General features: G+C 39.7%; 1 protein-coding gene across 2 annotated transcripts; it reads left to right on the forward strand.

The window, feature by feature from the left end:
- Window positions 1-19: 19 nt before the first annotated feature.
- KDM1B (lysine demethylase 1B) lies at window positions 20-26,390 on the forward strand. Of its 2 annotated transcripts, XM_054381786.1 has the most exons (20): window positions 20-122; window positions 1,289-1,413; window positions 2,997-3,086; window positions 3,896-4,007; window positions 4,741-4,857; window positions 5,845-5,883; window positions 6,954-7,158; window positions 7,419-7,603; window positions 9,077-9,253; window positions 10,589-10,663; window positions 11,616-11,753; window positions 13,222-13,393; window positions 15,101-15,228; window positions 16,662-16,793; window positions 17,173-17,247; window positions 19,332-19,448; window positions 21,755-21,880; window positions 23,227-23,349; window positions 25,243-25,395; window positions 26,307-26,390. In XM_054381786.1, the coding sequence occupies exons 1-20, from the start codon at window positions 33-35 to the stop codon at window positions 26,388-26,390; spliced, it is 2,463 nt and encodes an 820-aa protein (XP_054237761.1). In that variant the 5' UTR covers window positions 20-32. The 2 variants fall into 2 exon arrangements, with proteins under 2 accessions (XP_054237761.1, XP_054237763.1); XM_054381788.1 differs by lacking the exons at window positions 6,954-7,158; window positions 7,419-7,603; window positions 13,222-13,393; window positions 15,101-15,228 and having other exon boundaries at window positions 33-122.
- Window positions 26,391-26,652: the final 262 nt, after the last annotated feature.

The following is a 26,652-nucleotide window of genomic DNA, read 5'->3' on the forward strand; positions in this document are numbered from 1 at the left end:
GCCTACTCTTTTTTTGCAGATCTAATAATACAATGTCAACTGGAAGGCTACGAACAAAAAAAAAGGCATGTTCTTCAGACCAGTCTCCAGACAACCTTCCCCTGAGGAGTTCTGGAAGACAGGTATTTATAATAACTTAAATACACAGTAGTTTGTACTCTGGTATTTTTTATTTTCCATTGGCATCTATAAAGAAAGTGGACTTCATTGTGGATAAATTAGGGCTTTGGGTTCTCATCCAGAGAGAAGGAGAATTAGTTAATTCTGTGAATAAGTAGACAAAATATTCACTAGACAAAGTAGAACAGTGTTCAGAAAAGAGAAATGCTCAACATAACCTGTAAATACTTGACGTGTTAAAAATACAACCCTGGATTTCACAGAATCACAGAATTAACCAGGTTGGAAAAGACCTTCAAGATCATCAAGTCCAACTGATCACCCAACACTTTCATAGAATCATAGAATGGTTTGGGTTGGAAGGGACCACCAGAGATCATCTTGTGCAACCTCCTCTGCAGTAAGCAGGGGCATCCTCCACTAGATCAGGTTGCCCAGAGCTCTGTTGAGCCTCACCTTGAATATCTCCAGGGATGGGGCCTCAACTACCTCCCTGGGTAAGCTGTTCCAGTGTTCCACTACCCTCATGGTAAAGAACTTCTTCCTAACATCCAGTTTAAATCTGCTCTTCTCTAGTTTGAAACCACTGTCCCTCATCCTATCACTATAGCCAAAGCTGTCTGTCCATCCAGACTGAGATCTAAATCAACACAATACACTGTACCTTTGAGGCCCAGAACAGACATTTGATACAGAGCTTTGTATCTGGCGTCCAAAAAAAGCCCCAAGCCTGCCATAATATTTTATTTGAGACACAGATAAGATTGCCGCTAATTAATAAGTATGTGAAGCAGAAATTGTCTTTTGCTGAAGGAGAAATAGAATGAGGCTTGACTCATTAGCATGTGGTGAAGCTTAAAATATGATTTAAACTGGAAGCTTTGCTTATAATTTCTTCAGTGGCATCACTAGACTAAACCAGGACATTTTTAGCTTTAAATGATATTTCCAGCCTCTACTGAGTGGTTGGTTTGTTTGTTTGTTTTCGGTAGAAAAACTGACCTACTTTGACACTGTTTTGTGCTGCAGCTATTTCATAATGGGTAATTTTCATTAGTACCATTTTAACCATTTGATAATACCCACATGCTGTAAAACTGTCAGAGTGCCATTTTGTAGAAGATGTTTTTGTGTCATTGCTGGTCGGATTTCAGCTATTTTTTATTAGGTGAAAAAGAAAGCATCTGAAGCAGCAGATGATGACGATGAAGCATCAGAGAAGAAATACAGAAAGTGTGAAAAAGCTGGATGCACTGCAACATGTCCTGTTTGCTTTGCCAGTGCAGGTGAAAGGTTTGTTTCTTTTTATTTGCATTTTCCATGGGCTTTTCTAAACTTTCAGCTGAAGTTTAGGATCCTCACTCTATTCTGAAAAATCCATTTGTAAAAGTGGAGGGAGAATCAAAAGGTAGTAATATGAATCCCAAGATGCCAGGAAAGTGTCACAAGTTACTCCTGTTGCGGTTAACTTTCTACTGTGCAAGTTGCTACTTCAGATATAGAGTATCTTTAGAACATGCTTATTTATATTATTAATGGTGTCTGCTGGAACATGCCTTGCTTCTGTGAATCTGAGAGTGCATTAGTGTAATCTGAGGAAGCTGAACTTGCTTTCAGATGGAAAATGAAACCATTTACTGCCAAAAGTCTCTATCACTCTCAAGTTGGAAGGCTTTGCAGTCCGAGGGGAGATTCTGATCTTGAAATTTTATGTCTTGGGAGAAAGTTGTACTTATTTGAACTCTTCTTGAGTTGTTTGTGACTTTCTGTGCACTTGCACGAGTCCTTTTGCATTCTGACCCTGGCAGTAGTGAATGAGTGGATACTGGCAAGGTGTATCTATAATAAGCAACATGTTAGACCTTATTATGCAGTAGGCAGACTGTAATTAGGTAGCATTCCTCCTTCTCTGGTTGAGACAAACTTTCCTTGTTTTATTTATTTTCCAATGATACAAAATAACTCAGTTATCTGTGGGGATTGTGGGGTGGCAGGTCAGTGTACTCTGGAGTTTGTCCTAGGAAAGTCAAATGTTTTCATAGTTGCAGAAGAGAACTTGTAGGGGAAATGAGCACCTGAGAGATCAGCATTGGTGACATTACATTTTTTATTAAGGAAACAATAGATACTGCTTAGTCATCTTTTTGAATTGTTATTTTAATGCTTTGATTTCCACTTCTTCCAACCTCCAAAGTACATGCTTTCAATATTATTTATTTGAGATGAGACCATTTAATGGTTAGTAATTTCAGTGACTAGCTTAGGTCATTGCTTTTTACTTCATGCATTTATCTGGAACCATTTAATTCAATTTAATGAGAGTTTTGTAAGTGAAGAGCGATTGCTTTGTCTGACAAATAGAATCTTTGCTAATGGGTATTTTCCCAAACCCTGCAGTAATATCAGAGCAAAATGGAGCAAAGTAAAAGAACTCCTAAGTACCTATGGAGAGAGACTGTGTCTTCTTACACATCTGCAAAAGGCTTAGTGTGTCACAGCACATGCTGTAAGAGCAAACGTATTAGATGTTCTGGAAACGTCTGCTTAAAATGAACTAAAGATAGGCTCAGCTGACCATTGTTAGTGGGAGGTTGCTGGAAGCCAGACCTACTACAAAACTGCACATTGTGTACATTTTGCCTCTTTTGTATCTGGTGTTGCTTAGTTTGGAAACTGGAAATGTTTGACACAATTGAAATGATCTTACTGTTATTTGTATGACTGTAGTGCCTTGTGCAAGTCAGCCTTCATGAATGTAATATAAAGGCCTGGCTTGTCCTGAATATTTTGTTCACATTCTAGAATGTCCTACTGTCAAGCAAAAGATTTTTTCCTAAATGTATCATAAAGCTATTTCTATGTCTCCTGCATTACAGATGTGCTAAAAATGGGTATACATCTCGATGGTATCATCTTTCCTGTGGAGAACACTTCTGCAATGAATGTTTTGACCACTATTACCGAAGGTAGATTTGCCAATTACAGTTGCACCTTTTCAGGGCTTATTAAAATTTGGCAGTTACTATAACTGTTGAAACATCATGTACATAAACATATTACAAAGACTTATCCCCTGTGCTTGCTTTATTCAAAGTGAAGCTTAGATATTGGTGCTAAAACTGCAGGTGTTGCATGGACTAATCACCAACTTAAATACAGCAGCGAGAATAAAACTGGTTACTTTAGGCAGGCTAGTTTGTGTGTACAGTTATTCTGATGCTTTTGTCTTTGTTAAAGCATCAAAAAATTGTAAGTGATAAGAACAGTTTTAAGTAGATCTAATTTCCTTTATAAAGCAAATTCACTTTATAGTGTAAGTTCAGGACACCTTGATTCCCTGCAACATCTGATCAGTGAGCAGATTTAACTCTTATGGTTTGATGACACTGAAGACTCTGGTCAGGCTCACAGAGTGCTTTCAGCTCCAAGTTCCTTCCTGTTTGAGTGGAGTTGAATCCAGCCAGCTCTGCTAAGACTTTTGGGCACTTACGTGCTCAGTAGTATCTCTGACTCAGTCCAGGCCTGATTCCAGGAAGCATGCTCATAATCGAAAGGCCATAGTGGTCAGGATGCAATTTTTTGCTATCTTAACAACCATGACTTTTTCATTTTTTTCCTTTTTTTTTTTTTTTAATAGGAAAAATATGGGACTCTCTACAGCCTTATTTCTCTGTCCTGATATAAAATATTCAATTTTTAGAGTAACTGCTGTTGCTTGATTTATACTAGATATGCAATTTTCTGTCTCCTTGCTGTTTTCTTTTCTCCTTCTTAGCCATAAAGATGGTTATGAGAAATACACTGCCTGGAAAAGGATTTGGACAAGTAACGGTAAAAGTGAGCCCAGTCCAAAAGCTTTCATGGCTGATCAACAGCTTCCTTACTGGGTAAGATGGAAGGTGATTTAATAGGGTGTATTTCAGCATGATGTTCTCATGTGAATTTCTGATACTGTATACTCAAACAGCAGGTCAGCTAAGATTTTGTGGGTGTTTTCTAGTATTAGAGGACTGTGGAAAACATCAAAATAATAACTCTGATCAGATCCTCCATTGCTGTAGACCTTCTCTACACTGCCAAGAATAACCTGTTGCTTTTTAGTGAAGTAGTAGCCAAGATGTGGGATTGTTCAGGCAGAATAAGATGTCAGTGGGAAAAAAGGAAGCATGCCAGCTACAGGAAAGTATGAGTGTGAAAAAGACTTTCGAAACAGATTTTGTATTTCCCTGGTAAGGAGAGCAGGAGAGACTGGAATGGAAGAAAGTGTGTTGTTGGTGATGGTGGTGGGGTCGTCTTTTGTTGTTGTTATTTTTGAAGCGGTGAACAATGTGGTTTCGCAAGCATCGCTGCAAAACCCTCTGAAGACCATAGCAACTGGCTGGTGGATTAATTTTGAAGATAGGTTCTGTGGAGAAATTCAGTCTTACAGGAGATGGATACAAGGTTTCTGTATACCAAATGTCTTACTTATGACTGGAGGATTACATGAGAACAACTTTTACAACTATATTTGTCAACTTCCTCACATCTCACTGCTAAGTACTTAGTTATGCTTCATTGGTTTTATCTAGAGTTGAACAGCAACAACAAGGAAAAGCATGTTTGTTTTTTCACTTGTAGGTGCAGTGCACAAAGCCAGACTGTGGTAAATGGCGTCAGCTGACAAAGGAAATCCAGCTAACACCACAAATAGCAAAAACCTACAGATGTGGTATGAAACTGAACAATTCCACCAAGGTAACAGAAGAGTTTTGTTCATAGCGAAACTAACAAGTTTGTATTTCTGTTTGCAGATATTAATTTCTTATTCCCTGCTCAATGTTTCCATTTTTTTTTTCCCCAAAATGGTTCTCTGATGGCCTGCACTGTGACAGGCCTACATGCTCTTTGGACTTTTTGGTTCCAGAGTGGAAACATAAAGAAGAAGTATCTGGAATATCTTTATCTGTAGAGTCAATTGTAAAATCTTCCCTTCTGAAGCAGTGGAAAGACTTATCAGCATGTACAACATAGACATAAATGTTTATTTTGGTTTTGTTTGGCCATACTTCATTATTAAAGAAAGCCTTTGAAAAGCTCAGTGAGCTTTTAGTAATTTCTAGCAAGTCTGTCATGGGGCTTTACATGAAAACTTGCAGCTTTGGCATGAAGATAACTCCTGAAATTTGAAACAGTCCTTACAGTGTCATAGAATCTATATAGTTTAAAGACATAACAAGAAAATACTGATCATATGAAAATAAGAAAGATTGGCATTTAATCTTGAAGTTTTGTGATAAACATACTTTTAAAGTAAAAGAGAAACTCTTTTTTTATAGTCTAGACCAGAAGAGACTGTCTGGAAAATACGGGATATTTCCAGATTTTTTTTTTAGAAAAACTCCTTTTTATTAAAAAAGAAAAAGTTTGTTTCAGTGTTCCAATCAATTTTGTGGAATACAATTTATATTTTAATGTCTGATCAGTAGAAACTACCATAACAGATGAGAAACATTTTCTAGGATGTTTTTGCTTTACAACATGTTGTGGTTTTTAGCTTTCTATTTCTCTACTCTTTATTTTTTACCAATATAATCATCTCTGCTTCAGAAGGCTAAAACTAACACATTTTTCAGTTTGTTTTTAAGTTTAAAGGACTACACTATTGGTGAACTGTTTCATTTTATGTTTACTTTGTGTAGTACAGCTTAAGAATAGCCCTGATACTATTCCCTTTTCTTTCAGAGCGAGGGCTCAGACCAGTGTTCAATGCCTGAGGACTTGGTGAGTAGTGGCTGTTCCTCCTCATTTGTCCTAGAACATGAAAGCAGTTTTAAAGTACGGTGTATTTCTTTCCTTTTCTTGGTCCTTTGGCACTTACATCGGTATTTATATATTTTGCTCAGGAAACTATCGGACACTATTTGCAACAGAGCCTAGGGGCTTCTACTTTCTCATTTTTTACCTCTTTTCCCTTACCATAGCTTGCAGGTGGTTTGTGGTCTCTGAGTTGTTGCCTGTGATTCAAGGTTTACTCCTAATTCTCATTTCTGATCAGGTGAAACAGTATTCACATGCTAACTTTCAAATAAAATTCCCCATCCTAAAATTTCCCTGCTTTTAAATGCTTTCTCTCTTAAGTCAAGCTAGTCTCCTCTTTTTTGAAGACTGAGAGAACATAAACATGTGCTTTCTCTCTCTTCTTCATAACACAAAACTAGATTTGATGTGTGTTGGTGTTTCAATGGGTTTATGATCCTGTAACGCTACATTTCAGACTTAGTATGATCTATGTTCAAGAAGCTAATGTTGACAAGGCACCTCTGCCCCAGGAAACATGTTCCAGATTATTGTTGACTCTTGTAGAAGCTTTGTGGTTTTGTTTCCTTATTGCATGTTTGATTTGTAAATTATGGATGAATCATTGGCATTTGTTAGGGTTTTAGAAGGTCTTTGATGGGAATAGCAGACTGAATTAAATTGATCAGTTAGACTGTCCCAATGCAGATTTCTGGATGCATAAACAACCGTGAAGACTTTAAAAAAGGGCCTGGTGAGGCATAGATGTGTTGTCATGGCATGTCTCATCTGTTTGTTTTCCACATGGGTGTGGAGTTTGTGAAGTCTCGGCTCCATTTCTGAGGAAGAGATGAAAGCTACGGGTTTTCTGTGTCAGGCTGAGGAAGGGGAAAGAGGGAGAGAAAATGTCTTAATGACTTGCAATTCTGAGATTGCTACTTCTAGTGCTTTTTGGTCTCAGTTTTGGAGGGAGGGGGGGATCGGTTCATTTTCCGTTTTCAAAGTACTGACGTGTTCTCTTCTCCCATCTTTCCTTCACTTCTCCGCTTGGCCAGAGAGTGGCTGAAGTTTCAGACCATTGGTGGTATTCCATGCTCATACTCCCTCCTTTGCTGAAAGACAGTGTGGCAGCTCCCTTTCTAGCTGCATATTATCCAGACTGCGTGGGCATGAGTCCATCCTGTACCAGCACTAATCGGTTACCTGGGGAATCCAACCTTGTGAAGTTAGAGCACTTAAAGAGCGTGCCTAATTTGACTGGTAAGGGCCATCTGCAGGGCTCTGTTGCTTAAATAGGTGTGATAAGTTCTGTCTTATAACTGAGTTTATAAGGCACTTAATGCTCTTGATTCAGAAATACTGGTTTAGTTCTCAGCACTAATACATTCTAAAGATGGCTGGAGGCTGGAGAGCTTCATTGTGTGTTTATCTGTGTGAGGTCAAGGGGATTGTTTTAGAGGGAAAAGGACATGATGAAGATATGATGGAATATGACTGGGTCTTGGTGTGTCTTTGTTCAGTTGCAGGCATGAACAAGTATTTCCAGCCTTTTTACCAGCCCAATGAATGTGGGAAAGCACTTTGTGTGAGGCCAGACGTCATGGAACTGGATGAGCTCTATGAGTTCCCAGAATATTCACGAGACCCTACCATGTACTTGGCTTTGAGAAACCTGATTTTGGCTCTGTGGTACACAAACTGCAAGGTAAAAGATGCTAATAGTTAATTTGCTTGTTTACAAATAATAGGTCCATTTTTGGGATGTGGATTCTCTTCTTAGGGATTGGCCAGCAGGAGCAGGGAGGTCATTGTACCCCTGTACACAGCACTGGTTAGGCCACACCTTGAGTACTGTGTCCAGTTCTGGGCCCCTCAGTTTAAGAAAGATGTTGAATTGCTGGAGCATGTCCAGAGAAGGGCAATGAGGCTGGTGAGAGGCCTTGAGCACAAACCCTATGAGGAGAGGCTAAGGGAGCTGGGAGTGTTTAGCCTGGAGAAGAGGAGGCTCAGGGGTGATCTCATTGCTGTCTACAACTACCTGAGGGGAGGTTGTAGCCAGGAGGGGGTTGGTCTCTTCTCCCAGGCAACCAGCAGCAGAACAAGAGGACACAGTCTCAAGCTGTGCCAGGGGAGGTTTAGGCTGGAAGTGAGGAGAAAGTTCTTCACAGAGAGAGTGGTTGGCCATTGGAATGTGCTGCCCAGGGAGGTGGTGGAGTCACCATCCCTGGAGGTGTTCAAGAGGGGATTGGACGTGGCACTTGGTGCCATGGTTTAGATAGTCATGAGGTTTAGGGTGACAGGTTGGACTCGATGATCTTTGAGGTCTCTTCCAGCCTTCTTGATTCTATGATTCTATGACTCTCTTCTTAGACATCTCTCTATGGTCCAGAGAAATTACTTGCATCTTTTTGAAATCCAGTCCAAGACTGGCTTTTAGTTTGGGGCTTTTTTGGGTTTGATTTTGTGTGTGTGTTTGTGTTTGGTTGGTTGGTGTTTTTGTTGTTGGGTTTTTCGATATTTGTTTCTTAATCCCTAGGAGCTTTTTTGCAGTGAAATACAAAAGCTTTAAAAATATTAAAGCTCTACTGAGTCTTCCCAGCTACTAACTTTTAAAGAGATGCTCGAACATTTCCAAACAGCTTTTGTTGGTGCTTTATGATTATTATTGGGTTTTTTTCATATGACTGTTGGACAGGGAAGTGATTGTCTTTTTACTTATGCTAACTCCATGAGACCATCTTTAATGGAATTGCTGGAATTTCACATACTGAAGCTTTTAGATATTGATGCCTATTTATGTGAAGGTTTATGTGAATCTTATTTGAAATGCCATTTTGAAATGGATTTTACTGGAATGTCATTGTGAGCATTGCCAACAAGCAGATCCATTTTGCAGTCAAGGATGTGTTTCAATATCATTCCTGTGCTAATGGAGCACACCACAGATTTTGCAAGAGAATCTTCTAGACTCAGTTGCTCTTATTCGATGTTAACCTACCATGTTACCTTACTGCGTAAAGCTGGCTAGCAAGAAACTTCCACAAAACTTGTTTTTAAAATACACTAAGAAGCCTGATTCATGATTAATTTTTATTGCCTGTTTAAATCTGATGTAAACATATGAAACACTTGAATATTAGAAAATCGGCGCTATCTATTCTTTGTTTCTGGTTTGCAGGAGGCTCTTACCCCTCAAAAATGTATCCATCACATCATTGTTCGGGGGCTCGTGCGTATTCGCTGTGTGCAGGAAACGGAGAGGATACTTTATTTTATGTCAAGGAAAGGGCTAATTAATACAGGGATTTTATCAGTCAGTCCTGACCACTATCTTCTTCCTAAAGAATACCACAATGTAAGTTGCTGTAATAATTCTTATGTTCTTAGTGCTATAAAAATAGCACTTTTTTGGTTGTTGTTCTGTATTTTTTGCTCTTTACCTATAATTCCAACCATTCATGTAACAAGTACATCTAAAAGCAAACATACAATGTTTTTCATATGGATGTGCTGGAACGTGTCCAGAGAAGGGCTATGAGGATGATCCAGGAGGCTGGAGCTCCTCTCCTATAAGGACCGGCTGAGAGAGTTGATTGTTCAGTTTGGAGAAGGTTCTGAGAAGACCTTATTGTAGCCTTCCAGTATCCGAAGGGGGCCTACAAGAAAGATGGTGAGGGACTTTTTAGAGTGTTGGGTAGTGATAGGAATAGGGGAAATGGATCCAAGCTAGAGGAAGGGAGATTTAGGTTAGACGTTAGGAAGAAGTTCTTCACCATAAGGGTGGTGAGACACTGGAACAGTTTGCCCAGGGAGGTGGTGGAAGCCCCATCCCTAGATGTTTTTTAAGGCCAGGCTGGATGTGGCTCTGGGAAACCTGACCTAGTAGAGGGTGTCCCTGCCCATGGCAGGGGGGTTGGAACTAGATGATCATTTGGGTCCTTTCCAACCCTGAAAATTCTGTGATTCTCCTCTGCCTCCAATGGTTATGTGAACTACAGACATGGGACTCTTCCCACCAAGGTTTTTGTAGGAATCTATGAATTCAGTGTTAAAAATTTGCATTTCCTATGAGCTTTCCAGATGGATGGGAACTGTGTGAAAAATATACAATACACTTAGGTTCTTCTCATGGCTTAACTGTGTATTACAGCTCCTCTTCCATAGGTGAGGCAACTCCTATTCTATTTTGGTTTGTAACAACTATGATTAAAGGGTACTTATTTATGACTAGCAATTTGCTCAACAGCATACAGAAACTTAGCAAATTATTGTACTCTGTAAGTAATTGTAAGTTGATTTATGTTTGCAAAGTGTATTTATATATATTTTTAATTTATAAAATAGTTTTTACTGGTCAATCCAATCTGTGATTGAAATCAGTACAAGGTAAGTGTGTTTCTTGTCAGATAACTTCAATCAGATTTTGTTACTTGACTGATAACTTCATCTGTTTCTGTTAAAAGATATTGAGACAATTGCTTTTAAAGCCCTTAAACATTGTAACTATTTTCACTGTATTAAATGCCCTATCGTCTTTAAGTTATCACTGATTACTTTAGAGGACAAGAGAGCCTAGAATTCTGAAACCTACAGGTAGCCTCAATATTAGCATGAAAGATAAGTGTGCAATGATAACTCCTGGTTTAGTTCTAACTGTTTTTATTTATTTAAATGTCTTATTGTTTTTTAGAAATCTGTCATTATTGTTGGGGCAGGTGCAGCAGGATTAGCAGCAGCTCGACAACTGCACAACTTTGGAGTTAAGGTAAGAAGCTTTACACTACATTAGTTAAAAACAACAACCCAGACTTCCTCTGCTTTGAAATTGTTTTTCATCAAAATGAAAAAAAAGCTCCATTCTTGATATAAACATTTATGTATCCTAATTAATTTGCAAAATCTGGGGATTTACTGACTAAATCTGCTGTTTAAAACCAGCATTTATTCCCATCTAAAATTCAACAAAGCATGCAGTGGCTATTTTATGTAGGCTTGGGTTGGGAGGATAGGAGAGACAGGGATATGCACAGGACTGTTGATGATGATGGCTCTTTCAATAGGATTAATTTTTTTTTTCTGTGCCCTTGACTGTACTTGCTTGTTGGTAATTAAACCCAAGCAAATCACACGTGTTTCCCTTTTCCCTCATGTTTATCATGGGCAGTGTGATCTCACAGTATTTATATGTTGACATAATTTTACATATCTGAATATTCTGAAGAAAATCAATGACTCTCACACATGAAGTGTTTGCAGGGCTGATGTTTAAGAAAATGAATGGGCATCTGACTTTCCAGATTTAGATATTTATATGGCTCATTACCTCATTCTTTGGTTGCCAAATAGCAAATGTCAGTGCAGCCTTTCTGTACCTCAAGTCTCATGGAAAAGCTATCCTGCAATAAAATACATAAATACCAACTGGCATGGCATATAAAAATAGATATGTTAGATAAATAAATAATGCACACACACACACATACACACACTTGCTTTCTACTATTCTGGAGAGATGGAGTGTGTCTAAAAAGCAAAAGATAATATAAGTAATTAAGGGTTAGCATACTCAGTCAGACACCCATCTATTCTAGAATCCTTTCTGCCTGTGACAAGTCATGGATGCTAAAGGAGGGATGTATGAATGGTGGAAATACATGAGAATGGGGTTTTCTTGGAATGTCCCAGAAATAAATTTACTAAGCTGCATTGTGTCATAGGTCATTGTCTTAGAAGCTAAAGACAGAATTGGTGGCCGAGTGTGGGATGATAAGACATTCAGCGGAGTCACGGTTGGAAGAGGTGCACAAATCGTCAATGGATGTGTCAACAACCCAGTGGCACTAATGTGTGAGCAAGTGGGTTCCCTGCAGTGGTCATGTATTTATCACTAGTGAAAAACTGTTGTTAAAGCCAGGTTTGGGTGGCTGGATAAGGGTGGGAGATCTTTTTTCTTGCTATGATTATAACACTGTTCTGCATTGCAAGTAAACTCCAAGTTGCTTTTGTATCTGGTAATTGTTGGGGACAGAGAAGAGCTGTAGAATGGTTTGGGGCACCTTATGTGAATAAAAGCTTGTTCTGGCTTCAGAACAAGAACAAACCACTTTTTCCCCCCCTGCTTTTCTGGAGATAGTAATGTAAAAAGTCCCTAGCAGACTTCCTCAGAGCCCAGAAAAGCTTTACTGTGGGAGGACATGGCTATGTTGTCATAACACATACTTCTGTGATGGATTTGTCTTTGCTCAGCCTCTGTATTTCTAGTTCAATTCTGCACAAGTTGAGATGAATTGTGTCTAACAACAACTGATGCAAACACACTGCAGTTGGATTTATTAATTTATTTGTTGGTTTAGTTTGGGGTTTTTTAGGCAGGAAGCTGAATTTCTCCAAGTGGAGCCTCAGTATGGATTTTGTTCAGAGGCATGCAAATCCAGTCCATGCTGCTTTAACTGTTTAGTGCTCTATAGTGCCATGAAGATTTTTTTTTTTTTTTTTTTAATAATATCTTAGTTATGAGGTGAGGATCAATGACTTCTGAATACACTTTGCGTGCCCATCCCTTTGTGGTCATTTGATGTCATCTTTCCTTCAAAGTACAGCTATCTCTTGGGAAGAAACCTGCAATGGTGGCCAACAGCCTAGTGAGATATGAGGATATGTGAAAAGGCACTGGAGTGCATTCTGAGTAACAAGGCCCCAGGAAGAAGTCAGCACTGTATTTGTGCTGTTTTCTCTAGAATAACTGCAGAACTCAAATCTGATTTAGCTCTGTTGTGTGTTCAATACAAGTTGCACAAGCAGAGCAAGATACTAGGTTTAATTGCCAGTTACTATTTGCTTGTTTGTTCATAGAATCGGCAGTAACTGGCAAGCAACATCCTGTCAATTCCTGAATGCAGGGAATGTTTGGGTATCAGGCACTAGAAAACTGTAGAAAAGAACTGATGTCAATGGTGATTTAGAGAATAAAGTGAGGTGGAAATGAGACTGCTTTATCATGTTTGATTACCAGACCAAACATCTCCGTACTAGTCTCTGGCTTGATAGGAAAGTTGGAGAAGAGGTTTCTGGAAATTTCTGATAAAGGAGAGAACAGTGGGAGAAAAACAGCAGACAATTAATGGATAAAAGGATTGTTGGTATTCCAGTTTTAAGAGAATGAGAATTTTAGTTAAACTAATTGTTTAAAGTCAAGGATGTTTTTAAAGTGGCATCACTTAAATCTGAGATTAAGGGCTTCACTTTACTTGAAATCACTTTGAGCAGGCTAGGCTCTGCAGTTTTACCATACTTAAAAAAGCAATAAAATGTTTTTTTCTTAAGCTTGGCATTAAAATGCACAAACTAGGGGAGAAATGTGACTTGATCCAGGAAGGTGGAAGGATAACAGATCCCACTATTGATAAACGTATGGACTTTCATTTCAATGCCATCCTAGATGTCGTCTCTGAGTGGAGAAAAGATAAAACCCAACATCAGGATGTTCCTCTTGGTGGTAAGTGGGAGATGCATAGCAAAGTGAAGATGTTAGCTCTGTTCATATTCTATTAAATTGGCTTTTACATGGGACATTTTTAGAAATGTATGACTGTATGCCTGACCTTAAATCCAACAGTGATAGCCTGGCTCCAAAGATTAAAAAAAAGGGAGATTGACTGTTGTATGCACACAGGCCAAAATGTCTCTGGTAACTTTTAAGAAGGACCTGTTTAAAAGCTTTTACAATACTGTGTGACTTCTTATGGAGTATCTTGTTTTAATGAGGTAGCTTTTTCAATGTAACTAGTGTCACGACCAATTCAAAAGACTTGCATCTTGATAAAGGCGGCCACATCTAGTCATAACTCTCACACTTTTGGACTAATCTCTCTAAAAAAGAGTCTGATCAAAGCCTTCTGCTGACAGGAATAGCCCCATCTCCATTGGTAACACCTCCCACCACATTTACAGCATGCAAGCACATTCAAGAACAACAACAAAAAAATCTGCTTAGAAATGTCTGCTTCCAAGATCCTTTCAGGGTGGATTCTGAACACAAAATTAGCAGCTCCTGAATTCTGCATTGAATTCTGGATCAAATTTCTCAGTTCTTTTGATTTTTGTAAAAATGAAGCAGGACTTATTTGCAGAGATTCTCCATTATCTTGAAGGGGTTTTCCCTTGAGATATTTTCAACTGTATGTTGAGAGCAGCCCTGCGGTGAAGCACTTTGGGGGTGCTGGTGAGTGAAAAAACCAAAACGAGTATGAGCCAGCAGTGTGAGCTTGCAGCCCAGAATGCCAGTTGCTGTGTGGCCAGCAGGTCCAGGGAGATGATTCTCCCCACTGTACTCTGCTTCTGTGAAACTCCATCTGTAGACTGTGTCCAGCTTTGGGCCCCCCAGCATAAGACAGATGTGGATCTGCTGGAGCAGGTCCAGAAAAGGGTCACCAAGACTATCAGGGGCCTGGAGCACCTTCACCATGAGAGAGTTGAGGTTGTTCAGCCTGGAGAAAAGAAGGCTCTGGGGAGACCCTATAGCAGCCTTATAGTACTTAAAGGGGGCCTTCAGGGAAGATGGGGAGGGATATCTGGGACTGCAGTGATAGGACAAGGGATAATGGTTTTAAACTGAAAGAGGATAAATTTAGATTGGATATTAGGAAGAAATCCCTCACAATGAGGGTGGTGAGACACTGGAACAGGTTGCACAGGTAAGTTGTGGATGCCCGTTCCCTGGAAGTGCTTAAAGCCAGGTTGGATGGGGCTTTGAGCAATGTGAGCTAGTGGAAGGTCTCTGCCCATTGCAGGGTGGGGGTTGGATATTTAAGGTCGTTTCCAACTCAAACAATTCTATGATAGCTAAACAATTAATTTCTCTCATGTCTCAGTTAGCCAGCCAAGCTGTGCTGTTGCACAGTGTGTTTTAATGTTTTTCGGGGTTTTTGTGCTTTAATTTTTTTAATATAAAGCTATATAGGTTTAATTTTTGCAGAAGAAGATTTTATTAGGGAATCCTATGAGTTGTATTTTATCACTGGAAAGATCTTGGAGGTTTTTTGCTTAGTTGGTTTTGGTTTTTTTTCCTATGGGAAGAAAAATACCATAGTGCAAATTAGCAATACACATGAAAATCTTGTGATCCAGAGAACAGCATGCTGAAATGCAGAAGGACTTCAGATGAATCGTGATATATTCTCATTTTAAACATATTCTTTCACAGAAAAAATACAAGAGATCTATAAAGCCTTTATTCAGGAGTCTGGTATCCAGTTCAGTGAGCTGGAAGAACAAGTCCTACAGTTCCATCTCAGTAATTTGGAGTATGCCTGTGGCAGCAATCTCTCTCAGGTGAGTTTTGACAGCTGTATTCTGAAGTGGTTGAGCTTCAGAGAAAATAAGTTTGGAAATAATACTGAGAAGCCACCTGATCCAACCAATGGCCCCAGAGGAAGAATCAGCTATCCCTAAACTGCTCCTACCTCCCTAGACCATTCTTGAAAAGCAGAGACAGAGTCTGCAGTGCTGCTTTAAGGAACGTGATGGTAGTTCATGACATGGTTCCAGTGAGATCCTCTTTAAGACAGACAACATTAAGAGTAGATGGTAATGTGGAGTAGGGCATTTTGCTGATGTGTAGGATTCACAGGAGAGTTACACTTTCTCAGATGTTGCGTGCAACTTCCACTTTTTGATTCTGCATTTAAAACACTTCGCGAGCGCCCAGGGAAAATAAGAAAGATGTTAAAATCTATCTTTCCTTCAATTTAAAAATCAAAACATGAAGCAAATGCAACTGCAGTGATAGAAATTGGCATTTGAAAAACTGTGTGAGACTGGCTTCAGGTTTTTCACTGCTAAAAATGATTCCATAGTGCAAAATCACTATTGCACTAAGTATGAGTTTGCAGGGGTGGGGGGAAAAGGTCAATGAAAGATACCATGAAAGAACCTTCAAAGTAACAGAAAAATTCCTCTGAGATTTTTTTGGTATCCTCTTTTTCCCTTCATGTTGGGAAATAAAATACTTCCATTTTTATTGGAAGTCAAGGCTGTAAAATCTGATCTCTTTGCTAGAGTCAGAAAACTGAAATAAATGCACTACGGTCCACTTGAATTTTTGTGCTGCTTTCCTTGTTTTCTTTACCAAGCAGAACTATAAATCACCTGCTAGTGACCAACCCATATTAGGACATTTCTTAATCCAGCCATTCTTGTGTTGGGGCTGCTCAGCCTGGAAAAAAGAAGGCCCCGGGGAGACATTATAGCAGCCTTCCAGTGCCTGAAGGGGCCCTACAAGAAGCTTTTTACAAGGACTTGTTGTGATATGATGAGAGGGGATGGATTTAAGCTTGAGGAGGATAGATTTAGACTGGATATTAGGAAGAATTTTTTTACACCAACAGTCATGAGACACTGGTACAGGTTTCCCAGGGAGGTCATGGATTCCCCCTCCCTGGAGGTGTTCAAGGCCAGGCTCGAACAGTGCCTTGAGCAACCAGGTCTAATGGAAGATGTGCCTGCCCATGGCAGGGCATGGGGGCTTTGGAATGAGTTGATCTTTAAGGTCCCCTCCAATCCAAACCATTCTATGACTTTATATTATCTAGTGGCCTTGGGTAAATAAGCCATTTACTTTTGCAGGCCCTGTCATATATTCTGGTGATACCCTTTCTTTTTCCAGCTGTGATGAGAATTAAGGTGGCTGCTTCTAAATTGTGGAACTTTTGCTAATACTCATGTCACCTCACCAGTAGAGACAGCCAGTTATGTTCTGTTCACAGGTATCTGCACGCTCATGGGACCACAATGAATTTTTTGCTCAGTTTGCTGGAGATCACACTCTTCTAACTGTGGGATATTCTACTCTGATTGATAAGCTGGCAGAAGGGCTGGACATCCGGCTGAATTTCCCAGTGAGTCTGGAAAATGTTGATGCAGGCTTCTTAGATTGCTTTGAAGCACCCAATCATATCTTTGTATTCTTTTGGACCAGGCAGATCTGTGCCTGTGTTTATTTCAACTTGTCTTTAAGAACTTAGAGAGGACGACTTCAGCATTTCTGGAAATATTTTTGGAGAACTATCAGTACTTAACTATTACTATAATGAGCTTATTGTTTAGAATCATGATGATTTTTCTTCACTAGCTTCCATGTTTTTCTTTCAGTATTTCCCTGGAAATAAATGTTGTTTAATTTCTAGCTTTCAGACTGGTGCTCTACATATTAGACATTCTTGTCTGAATTTGCATTGCAGATGTAGATTTTGTATAATCTTCAATTTCTTTCAACAGGTACAGAGTATCGACTACTCTGGTGAAGAAGTACAGGTCACAACTACAGATGGGACAGTGTGGACGACACAGAAGGTACCAAATACACTCCAAGATTAAGGATTTTAGGGAACACACGAACAACAACCACACTACATTTCCTTTTTTGTATTTTTAATTTTTTCTTCCTTCTTAGAAGACTGTTTAGTCTGGTTTCTCCCCACTCAAAGATGAAAGATCATATATTCTAGTGACCTGTATTTGGATGTCCTAGAGCTTACTTTTGTTGACCATGCTTGAGTTTTGAGTACTAGTTGATTTGAAGAATTAAGCACTATAAATATAGTACAAAAACTGTGAAGCAAATCAATTTTTATCTGGTCTTTGAACTAACAGTTATGTTTCCTGGATTAATTTCCTGCTTAATTTACCCCATTTAGCATGTGAATCTGCCCAGAATTGTTCCCTTTAATATGCAGGACTTCACAGAATCACATACTATGGGTTGGAAGGGACCTCTGAAGATGACCTAGTTCCACCCCCCCCCCGCTAGAGCAGGATCACCTAGAGTAAAAAGATCACCTAGAGTAGGTGGGTTCTGAATGCCTCTAGAGATGGAGGCTCTACAACCTCTCTGGACAGCCTGTTCCAGTGCTCTGCCACCCTTAAAATGAAGAGTTTTTTCCTTGCATTCCAGTTTGTGTCCATCCTTGCTCCTTGTCCTATCACTGGACACCACTGAGAATCTGGATTCATCCTCTTGATACCCACCCTTCAGATCATGATAAACACAGCTAAGATCCTCTCTGTCTTCTCTTTTCAAGGCTAAACAGACCCAGTTCTCTCAGCCTTTCCTTGTAAGGTAGATGTTCCTGTCCCCTCAATATCTTGGGTCCTCTCCCCTGGACTCTCTTCAGTAGTTCCTTGTCCTTCTTGAACTACATAGCCCAGATTTTCACACTCTGTTCCAGAGAAGGCCTCACCAGGGTGGAGAAGAAGAACTTCCCCTGACCTGCTGGCCCTACTCTTCTTGATGCATCCCAGAATGCCATTGGCCTTCTTGGCTGCAAGGACACAATGTTGGCTCACGGTGAGCCTGTTGTCCACTAGGACAACAACAACTAGGTCCTTTTCGCCAGAGCTGCTCTCCAGTAGATGAGCTCACAACTTGTACTGGTACATGGGGTTGTTCTTCCCCACAGGCAGGACTCTACATGTGCACTTGTTGAATTTCACTAGGTTTTCCTTTGCCCACTGTCCAGCCTGTCCAGATTATGCTGAATAGCAGCACAGACTTCTGGTGTGTCAACCACTCCTCCCAGTTTGGTATTGTCAGCAAGCTTGCTGAGGGTACACTCTATCCCTTTGTCTAGGTCACTGATGAAGATAGTGAACCACAATGGACCCAGTACTCATCCCTGTGGAACACCGCTAGCCACAGGCCTCCAACTAGATTCTGACACAATGACCACAACCCTCTGAGCAATGTCCTTCAGCTAGTTGACCTGACAAGCAGTATTTCTCAGTCTCCCTTATTCCCTGTATCCCCACTTACTACATGCTGCATAATTTAGCTTTTAGTAATTTAAAAAATTATGCACAAATTTATCAAGATTGGATTGACATCAACAGTGCTACTGAGCCTATTCTAAGGAGAAAGGAGTTGTGAAAGAATTAAAACCAAACCAAAACAATGGTTGCCATCTCTCCTTTCAAAAACTCCCAAGGGATGTAGTGGATTCCCCTGCATTGGATAGTTTTAAGACTGGTTGACAGGTTGCTGGGCCATCTCATTTAAACTATATCATTACCTGGAAAGGTTGGACTAGATGTTCCTGGAGGTCCCTTCCAACCTGGCATTCTGTGAAGACAGTTCCGTTTATCTAAGAGCCATTAACTGTGATTTACAGGATGTACTACAATTAGTAGCATGGTTAAGCATTCTGACACAAGCAATAAATAGACTATAACTTAAAACCAGTGAACTGCAGGATCTGTTCTTGCCTGAATGTAAGGCATGTTTCCCCCTACTTGGGAGTAAAGCCAGACACTAATCTAGAGATGTCTGGTGAGTATGATGCTGCATCCTACAATAATCCAAGACAGTTAAGAGGATGCTGTCAGGGTTAAGTGCAGTGTTCAGCTTTTGCTGCTGTTGTGACTGTAATTATTTCTTTCAGGTTTTAGTGACTGTACCACTGGCCCTTCTTCAGAGAAACACCATTCAGTTTAATCCTCCACTGTCAGAAAAAAAAATCAAAGCCATTAACAGTTTGGGAGCAGGAGTCATTGAGAAGGTAAGTGAATTCAGATTATATTTCATTTTCTCTTCCTAGAAATATTGGCTTTGTCCCTGTTCCTTTTGCTGTGTATTTCTCAGGATTTATTATGTATTACTTATATACAGCAGCCCAGAACAAAATGTGATTGAGTATCACATGGATTTATGTCAGGTTCGTTCAGGACCCATTTTAAACACCTCTGTGCAAACCCACAAAGCATGGGGAATAAACAGGAGGAGTTAAGAGATGTGTGAATGCCTGCAGGACTCAAGAGCCATGTCAGGAAGATGTGGTGGGATGGCTCCTATGGGTGGTGTGTTGCAGTGGAAGGATATAAGCTCTTTAGGAAGGACAGATGGGAGATGGAGAGAGTATTGCCCTCTATGTCAATGACCAGCTGGAGCACCCCTTGGAGTCAACTGAGAGCTTATAGGTCAGGGATAAAAGGAGGACTGTGACAGGTGACACTACAGACGGATGGGAGCAGCCATATGTTCTCAAGCCCTGGTAGTCATGGGGTACTAGAACCACCCTGATGCCTGTTGGAGGGACAACACAGAAAGGCATAAGCAATCCAGGAGGTTCCCAGAATGTGTTTACGATCACTTCCTTCTCAAAGTGATAGAGGAACCAACAAGAAGAGGTAACATGCTGGACCTTGTTCTCACCAAAAAGGAGGGGATGGTGGTTCCCTAGCATGTGAAGCTCAAGAGCAGCCTTGGATGCAGCGACCATGAAATGGTGCAGTTCAAGATCCTTAGGACAGTGAAGAGGGTGCACAGCAAGCTCGCTACCCTGGACTTTAGGAGAGCAGACTTTGAGCTCTTCATGGATCTGCTTGTTAGAGTACCATGGGATAAAGCCCTGGAGGGAAGAGGATCCCAAGAAAGCTGGTTAATATTTAAGGATCAGCATCTCCAAGCTCAGGAGAAACACATCTCAGGAAACAGGAAGTGAGGTAAAAATGTTAGGCCTGCATGGATGAAGAAGGTGCTCCTGAACAAACTCAACCACAAAAAGGAAGTCTACAGAGGATAGAAGCACGGAAAAGTAGCCTGGGAGGAATATAGAGACATTGTCTGAGCAACTAGGGATCAGGTTAGGAAAGCTAAAGCCCTGATAGAATCAAATCTGGCCAGGGACATAAAGAGACAACAAAAGCTTGTATAGATACATCAATGATGAAAGGAAGACTGCAGAAAATCTGAGCCCTCTCCAGAAGGAATCAGGAGACCTGGTTACCTAGGCTATGGAAAAGGCTGATGTACTCCAGTGAAATTTTGACCTCAGTCTTCAACAGCAAGTGCTCCAGCCATACCATTCAAGTCACAGAATGGAAAGGCAGAGACTGGAAGAATGAACTGCCTGCTGTAGAAGATCAACTCTGAGACTAAGGAACATGAAGGTGCATAAGTCCATGGGACTTGATGAGATGCATCTTTGGGTCCTGAAGGAACTGATGGATGAAGCGGTTAAGCCACTATCCATCATATTGAGAAGTTGTGACAGTCTGGTGGAGTTGCTACTGACTTGAAAAGGGGAAGTAGAACCCAAATTTTTAACAAGGGAAAAAAGGAAGACCCAGAGAAGTACAAGCCTGTCAGTCTCACCTCTGTGCCCAGCAAGGGAGTTGAACTAGATTGTCTTTAAGGTCTCTTCCAACCCAAACCATTCAATGTATTTCTGTTTCTTAGATTTTGCAACTTGATGGGTTTTTAAAAGAAAATGTACACATAATCACTTCACAGTTTAAGTATTTCATGCCTTAATTTTGAGTAAGCCTTCATGATGGTCTTGGTTCTCCCAAATTTCTAATAGTGTACTTATTCTGGGTCCTTTCAACCTAATAATTGCATAAATTATTTCAGAATAATACTGAAATTGCTGTATCTGACCACTGCAAAATCTCCTACCCCTTCCCAATGCAGTAAGACAGACTCTCCTGAAAAAATCCCTAGTAAGATGTGTGCATAGAACAAAACATAACAGAAGTAATGCCAGAAACAGGAATATAGCAGTGTTGGAATTTAAAGACATGATTCAGAAACCACACAGTGGACATGATGGTTTATAAAAAAAATCTGTTGAATTTCTTCAGCATTTTCGACCATGAATTCCACTGTGACTTTGATAGTCTATGCCTTCACATTTTGTGAGACTAGCACTTTTTTCTCCCTTCTTTGTTGCTTTCAGAGAACACACTGTATTCTCTGTTGATACTCTCTCACAAATAAGGCTGTCTCAAGTGGAAAAGGGAAAAATAATTAGAAGAACATCTACAATATCCAGTTAAGACTTTAATTGCATCTCTCTCTCTCCAGATTGCCTTGCAGTTTCCTTACAGATTTTGGGACAGTAAAATTCAAGGAGCTGATTTTTTTGGCCATGTTCCACCCAATTCCAGCCAACGTGGCCTCTTCAGTGTTTTCTATGACATGGATCCAGAGGTAGTGTATTCTAGCTGTATTCTCTGTTGGCCCTTCAGAAATTCAGTTTGGAATCTAGGTGCAGTAACTAGTGAATAACGAAAGCTTCTTTTTTTCCTCTCCACTTCCACAACTATTAGAAGTGGAAGTAGTGTTATTTACCAAGAAAAATCTGACTAATACTCAATTGTGTTAAATGGGAATGTTTTCTTACATTTGGATACAAAATAATATAAAAGTTAATGTTTGCCCCCCAAACCTTCCCCAACTATCTTGAAAAGAAGCCTGTAATACCTGACTACAGATGTACTAATATGGGAAAAACTCTACCAGTTACTTCCAGTTTAGGACTTCTGTTTAAATCAGCTAAAAAGCCTGTTAAAAATATCATGCTGTTTTATTAACACTTCATGGCTTGCCCTAGCCTGAATAACTGCATGGAATGACAGAACAGAAGATAAACACTAAGATTGATATGAAACTAAGGTCTGTAGGGTCAGTTCCAAACTCCTGAATTTTAAAACAAATTCAAGCCAGTGTGTTGACATCATGTTTCCCTCGCTACCAGTTCCAAGCAGACACTTGACTTATTTTTTACCTTACCTTTCCATGCTTTTACAACAACTGTTGCTTATAACTCAGCAAAAATTAGGACATTTTGTAGCCTTATGTAGCAAAAGGAAACCATCCTGGGAAGACTATGCTTTGTTACTACACTACCTGTATACAACCTTCCAGAGACACTAACCCTATTCTCTGCTAGCTACCAAGTTTAGGAACAGAAAAATTGCCTAATATAAACAAGAGAGGGAGAGTTCTTTAAAGGAACTATTTGTTTTTTGAAACTTCTGCATGGGAGCAGATTTCTTGAAGTGGAAGGAAACATCAGTAAAACTGAGCTTTCATCTCTTGTGCCAAAATTTGCTGGTAAGAACTAGTATTGGCCTAATCCAAACCATAACTATTTAAACAGATTTGTTTTGCTACCAGCTTTTGAAATTGGAGTTCAGGAGAAATTTTGGCATGGAACTGGCGCTTAAGAGGTCTGTCACAAAGAATAATGCTGTAAGTGTCAAATGAATTTGGTGCAGCCTTTGAATAAGTAGATAGTAAGTGTTCAGTTAAGTGAGGAAGTAGTACGAGGGGCTGACTAGTAGATATGTGGGCAAGACATCAGAGGACATTAGTAATTTAAGATGTAGAATATGCACCCTTTATTCCAAGGAATCAAACCCACTTTCCTCTAGAACAAAAGTTGTTTTGCAGCTGCAATTCTTTGTCAATAACATTTAAAAAGGACTCTTCAAGAAACACTTAACCACCTAGTAATTTCTAAATGATCTCATCTGTTCATGTCTTGGTTTTAGAACAAACAAAGCATTTTAATGTCAGTGGTCACTGGAGATGCTGTGACAACTATTAAGAATTTAGATGATAAACAAGTACTGCAACAATGTATGACTGTACTTCAAGAGCTGTTTAAGGAACAGGTAAGAGAAGCCTCTTTTACTAAGAAATGAATAAATCTGCCAACAGAAGTAAAGCTTTTGATTGTGTTACTTCATGATGCACAGGTAAACCTTTGACACTTTAAACTATCTCTCTTGTCAGTTTGAGGGAATGTGCTTCTTTTGAGATACACAATGTTTGGTCTCGTGTGAAAAATGTAATTGAAATATCTCTAGACCTGTCTGAAAGAAAATGGTAATGAACTGAAAAACAGAAATAAACTATCATCCTTTAAAGTGCTTTTAGAAAGGAAAATTAATTTAAACCAGTACTTAAGAAGTGCTTTTGTGTTACCTGCCTAATTTAGCTGTCACTTTTTCCAGATGTGGGGCTTTCGGGGTTTTGTTTTGGTCATCACTATTTTCAATACATGATAAAAGCTTTAAGCTCGATGAATTTGATTATGATTTCCCCCCTTAAGTAAAAAAACAACTAAAATTACAACACTCCCAAACAAAACCAAACCAACCTATTACTCTTTTAATGACAGTCAACTCTTCCTCTTCTATCTTGGGATGAAGGTACAAGCAAAGTGATCTGTAAAAAACTGACTGTAAAAAACTACAGAAAAATGTTTACCTTCATTCCTTCCACTAAAAGCTAATAGGAAAAATCAGAGAATGCTGGGGTAAGCAGAATATTATGACTTAATGTTGTTTGCATTCCACTCTTAATTAATGCCTTAATTAAGTTACTTGGAGCAGGTAGATCCCAAGGAAGGCTTATTGTTCATAGGTAATCCCTCTCAAGTTTCACTGATGGTTCAGATGTTAGGATTAATGATCTTGGGAAAACTTTGGCATCTGAAAGATTGGCTTTTCCTAGAAAACATACTTTTGGTAATGACTTTACAGGTACCAGAATCATGTGCAATATAAGTCCACATACCTGCTACCTTGATCTCATGAAAATGTAGAAGCAACAAACAGGTCTTTTGTTTCCACCCTACTCCAGAAAACTGATTTTCATGTCTGTGTTTGTGGTTTAGAGCAGTTTCAGTCATCTGACAACAATGCAGCAGGGTTTTCAAAGACAAGATAGCTTTCAGCAGTGTACCAGAACTTCCAAGATGTCCATGACAGTTGTCATACTTGGCTAGCCACTGTCTTGGTTGCTTGAGATTTAGTCTCTCAAGGGCTACCTGAATGGAATAGGCTCCTTGTAGATAGTAGGTACTGCATAAGAGGCAGCAAGGGGTAACCAGGGATGCTTCTCTTCACCCATCGTAAGCTCCTCAAGAGTAAGAGAGTTGTAGCTGATTGGCCTTCATATAATTGTTATCCTGGCTCTTTTTGGTAAGGTTGTGTCAGGTACTCCAGAGTGTCTTATCCTATGTGATATGTTAGGCTGGGGCTTGGTTTGGATGGTTTGCCTTCAGCTTTATCCGACATTGTGGACAAGCCTTGTGCTCTCTACAGCTCACCTGTTTTATACAGCCAGCTGATTTTTCCCAGAATTGTCACTAGACAAAGGCTAGAACTGATAACCATCAATTCTCTGCTTAAACATGCAATACGTGCCCAGACTTGACCCTGCATGGGGTCAGTTCCTGGCATGACACATGGCTTGGGGGAAGGGCCTGTGTGAAATCTACTGATCCACAGGCCTGGGAGGGGGAGGTATCTCTTCTCTGGCTCCCTTCATCTCAGCCTCTCTGTTTTTCCCCCCCCGTCTCATCTTTGCAGGCACAGGGAGGGGTTTTGGGTGCATTGCCACAGTATAATAAAGAAAATCAGAATTGAATTCTGGAATGTGATGTAATCTGTATGATAATAATGCTACACACGCTAATGATTGCAAGAAACTTTATGAAACAAACCTATGCACCTACGAGCTTTTCTTTGCAGTGCCTAACTTCTACTTCGATTTTGCAGGAGGTTCCTGACCCAGTGAAGTTTTTTGTGACTCGATGGAGCACAGACCCTTGGCTCCAGATGGCATATAGTTTTGTGAAAACAGGGGGCAGCGGTGAAGCTTATGACATTATAGCTGAAGACATACAAGGAAAAATTTTTTTTGCTGGTGAAGTAAGTATCTTTGTTACTGTTGAAGTATATTGAGGAGCGACTTACAAAAGATTGTCTTTTGCCAACCAGCACCATTAATCTACAAGTGTAGAATCCTGACTTTGACACAGAGTCCTCTTTATTTGTATTATTATTTGGCATGAAAAGACTGCCAGATCATAGAATTGTTTTGGCTGGAAAAGACCTTTAGGGTCATTGATTCCAGCCATTAACTAACTCTATCAAAACTGGTGCTAAACCATTTATGTCCTTTATCACCACATCTATGCATCTTTTAAACTCCTCCACGGACACCTCCATTTTTTTAAACGAACCTCCCTGGCAGCATGTTCCTGTGTCTCAGAACCCTTTTAGTGAAGGAGTATTTTGCAATATCCAATCTAAACCTCCCCTGGTGCAAGCTGAGGCCCTTTTTTCTTACCCTATCATTTGTTACTATGAAGAAGAGACCAATATCCACCTCATTACAACCTCCTTTCAGATGGTTGTAGAGACTGAGGTCTCCGCTCAAGTATTTCAGTTGCATAACCAAGTGCATTGCATAACCAAGAAGTGCAGAACACGACAAGGCTATAAAATCCACTTCAATTTTTAGTCACATTATCTTTGTTACTCTGTCTGTGGGCAACAGCAAATGCACAAATGCTGATGGTATAGGGATGCACTACACTGGAATAAAACTTAACTGCCCCACTAATGTGCAGGTGGCAAAATAGAGCCCTAATTTTGTTACTTGACTTGCAAATTTTAAAGTTGCTAAAAATCTCAAGTATTTCCTTCTAAATACTAGGTTTTCCATGGCTTTTAAAAATGTATACCAAACATATGCTTAAGGAAAACAAACATGATTTTATAAACTGAAATTCTATCTAATAGTTCTAGAAACAATTTTTTTTTTTTTTTTAATACAGGCCACCAATAGGCACTTTCCTCAAACCGTTACAGGAGCTTACCTGAGTGGGGTTCGAGAAGCAAGCAAAATAGCGTCATTTTAAGTATCAAAATTTTGTGGTTTAGATATATTTTTACTTGTTTTCTGTGGGTAAAACTATCTTCAAGTTTCCTATTGCTGCCTTTTTCCTAAGTGGTACATAAACAGTATATGGTACCTGAAGATAAAAATCTTCATTTTCCTTTTCCTGTTCCTCCCCCCCCCCCCCTTTTTTGAGCCCTGATGATACATATTGTTGGGAATTTTTTTCCAGCTAACGTAATACTAGGAAGAGTAACATTGGAGTCCCTGGCCATAGCTTCACT

This window comes from Indicator indicator, chromosome 6, assembly GCF_027791375.1.
Source record: "Indicator indicator isolate 239-I01 chromosome 6, UM_Iind_1.1, whole genome shotgun sequence".
NCBI classification, from domain to species: domain Eukaryota; kingdom Metazoa; phylum Chordata; class Aves; order Piciformes; family Indicatoridae; genus Indicator; species Indicator indicator.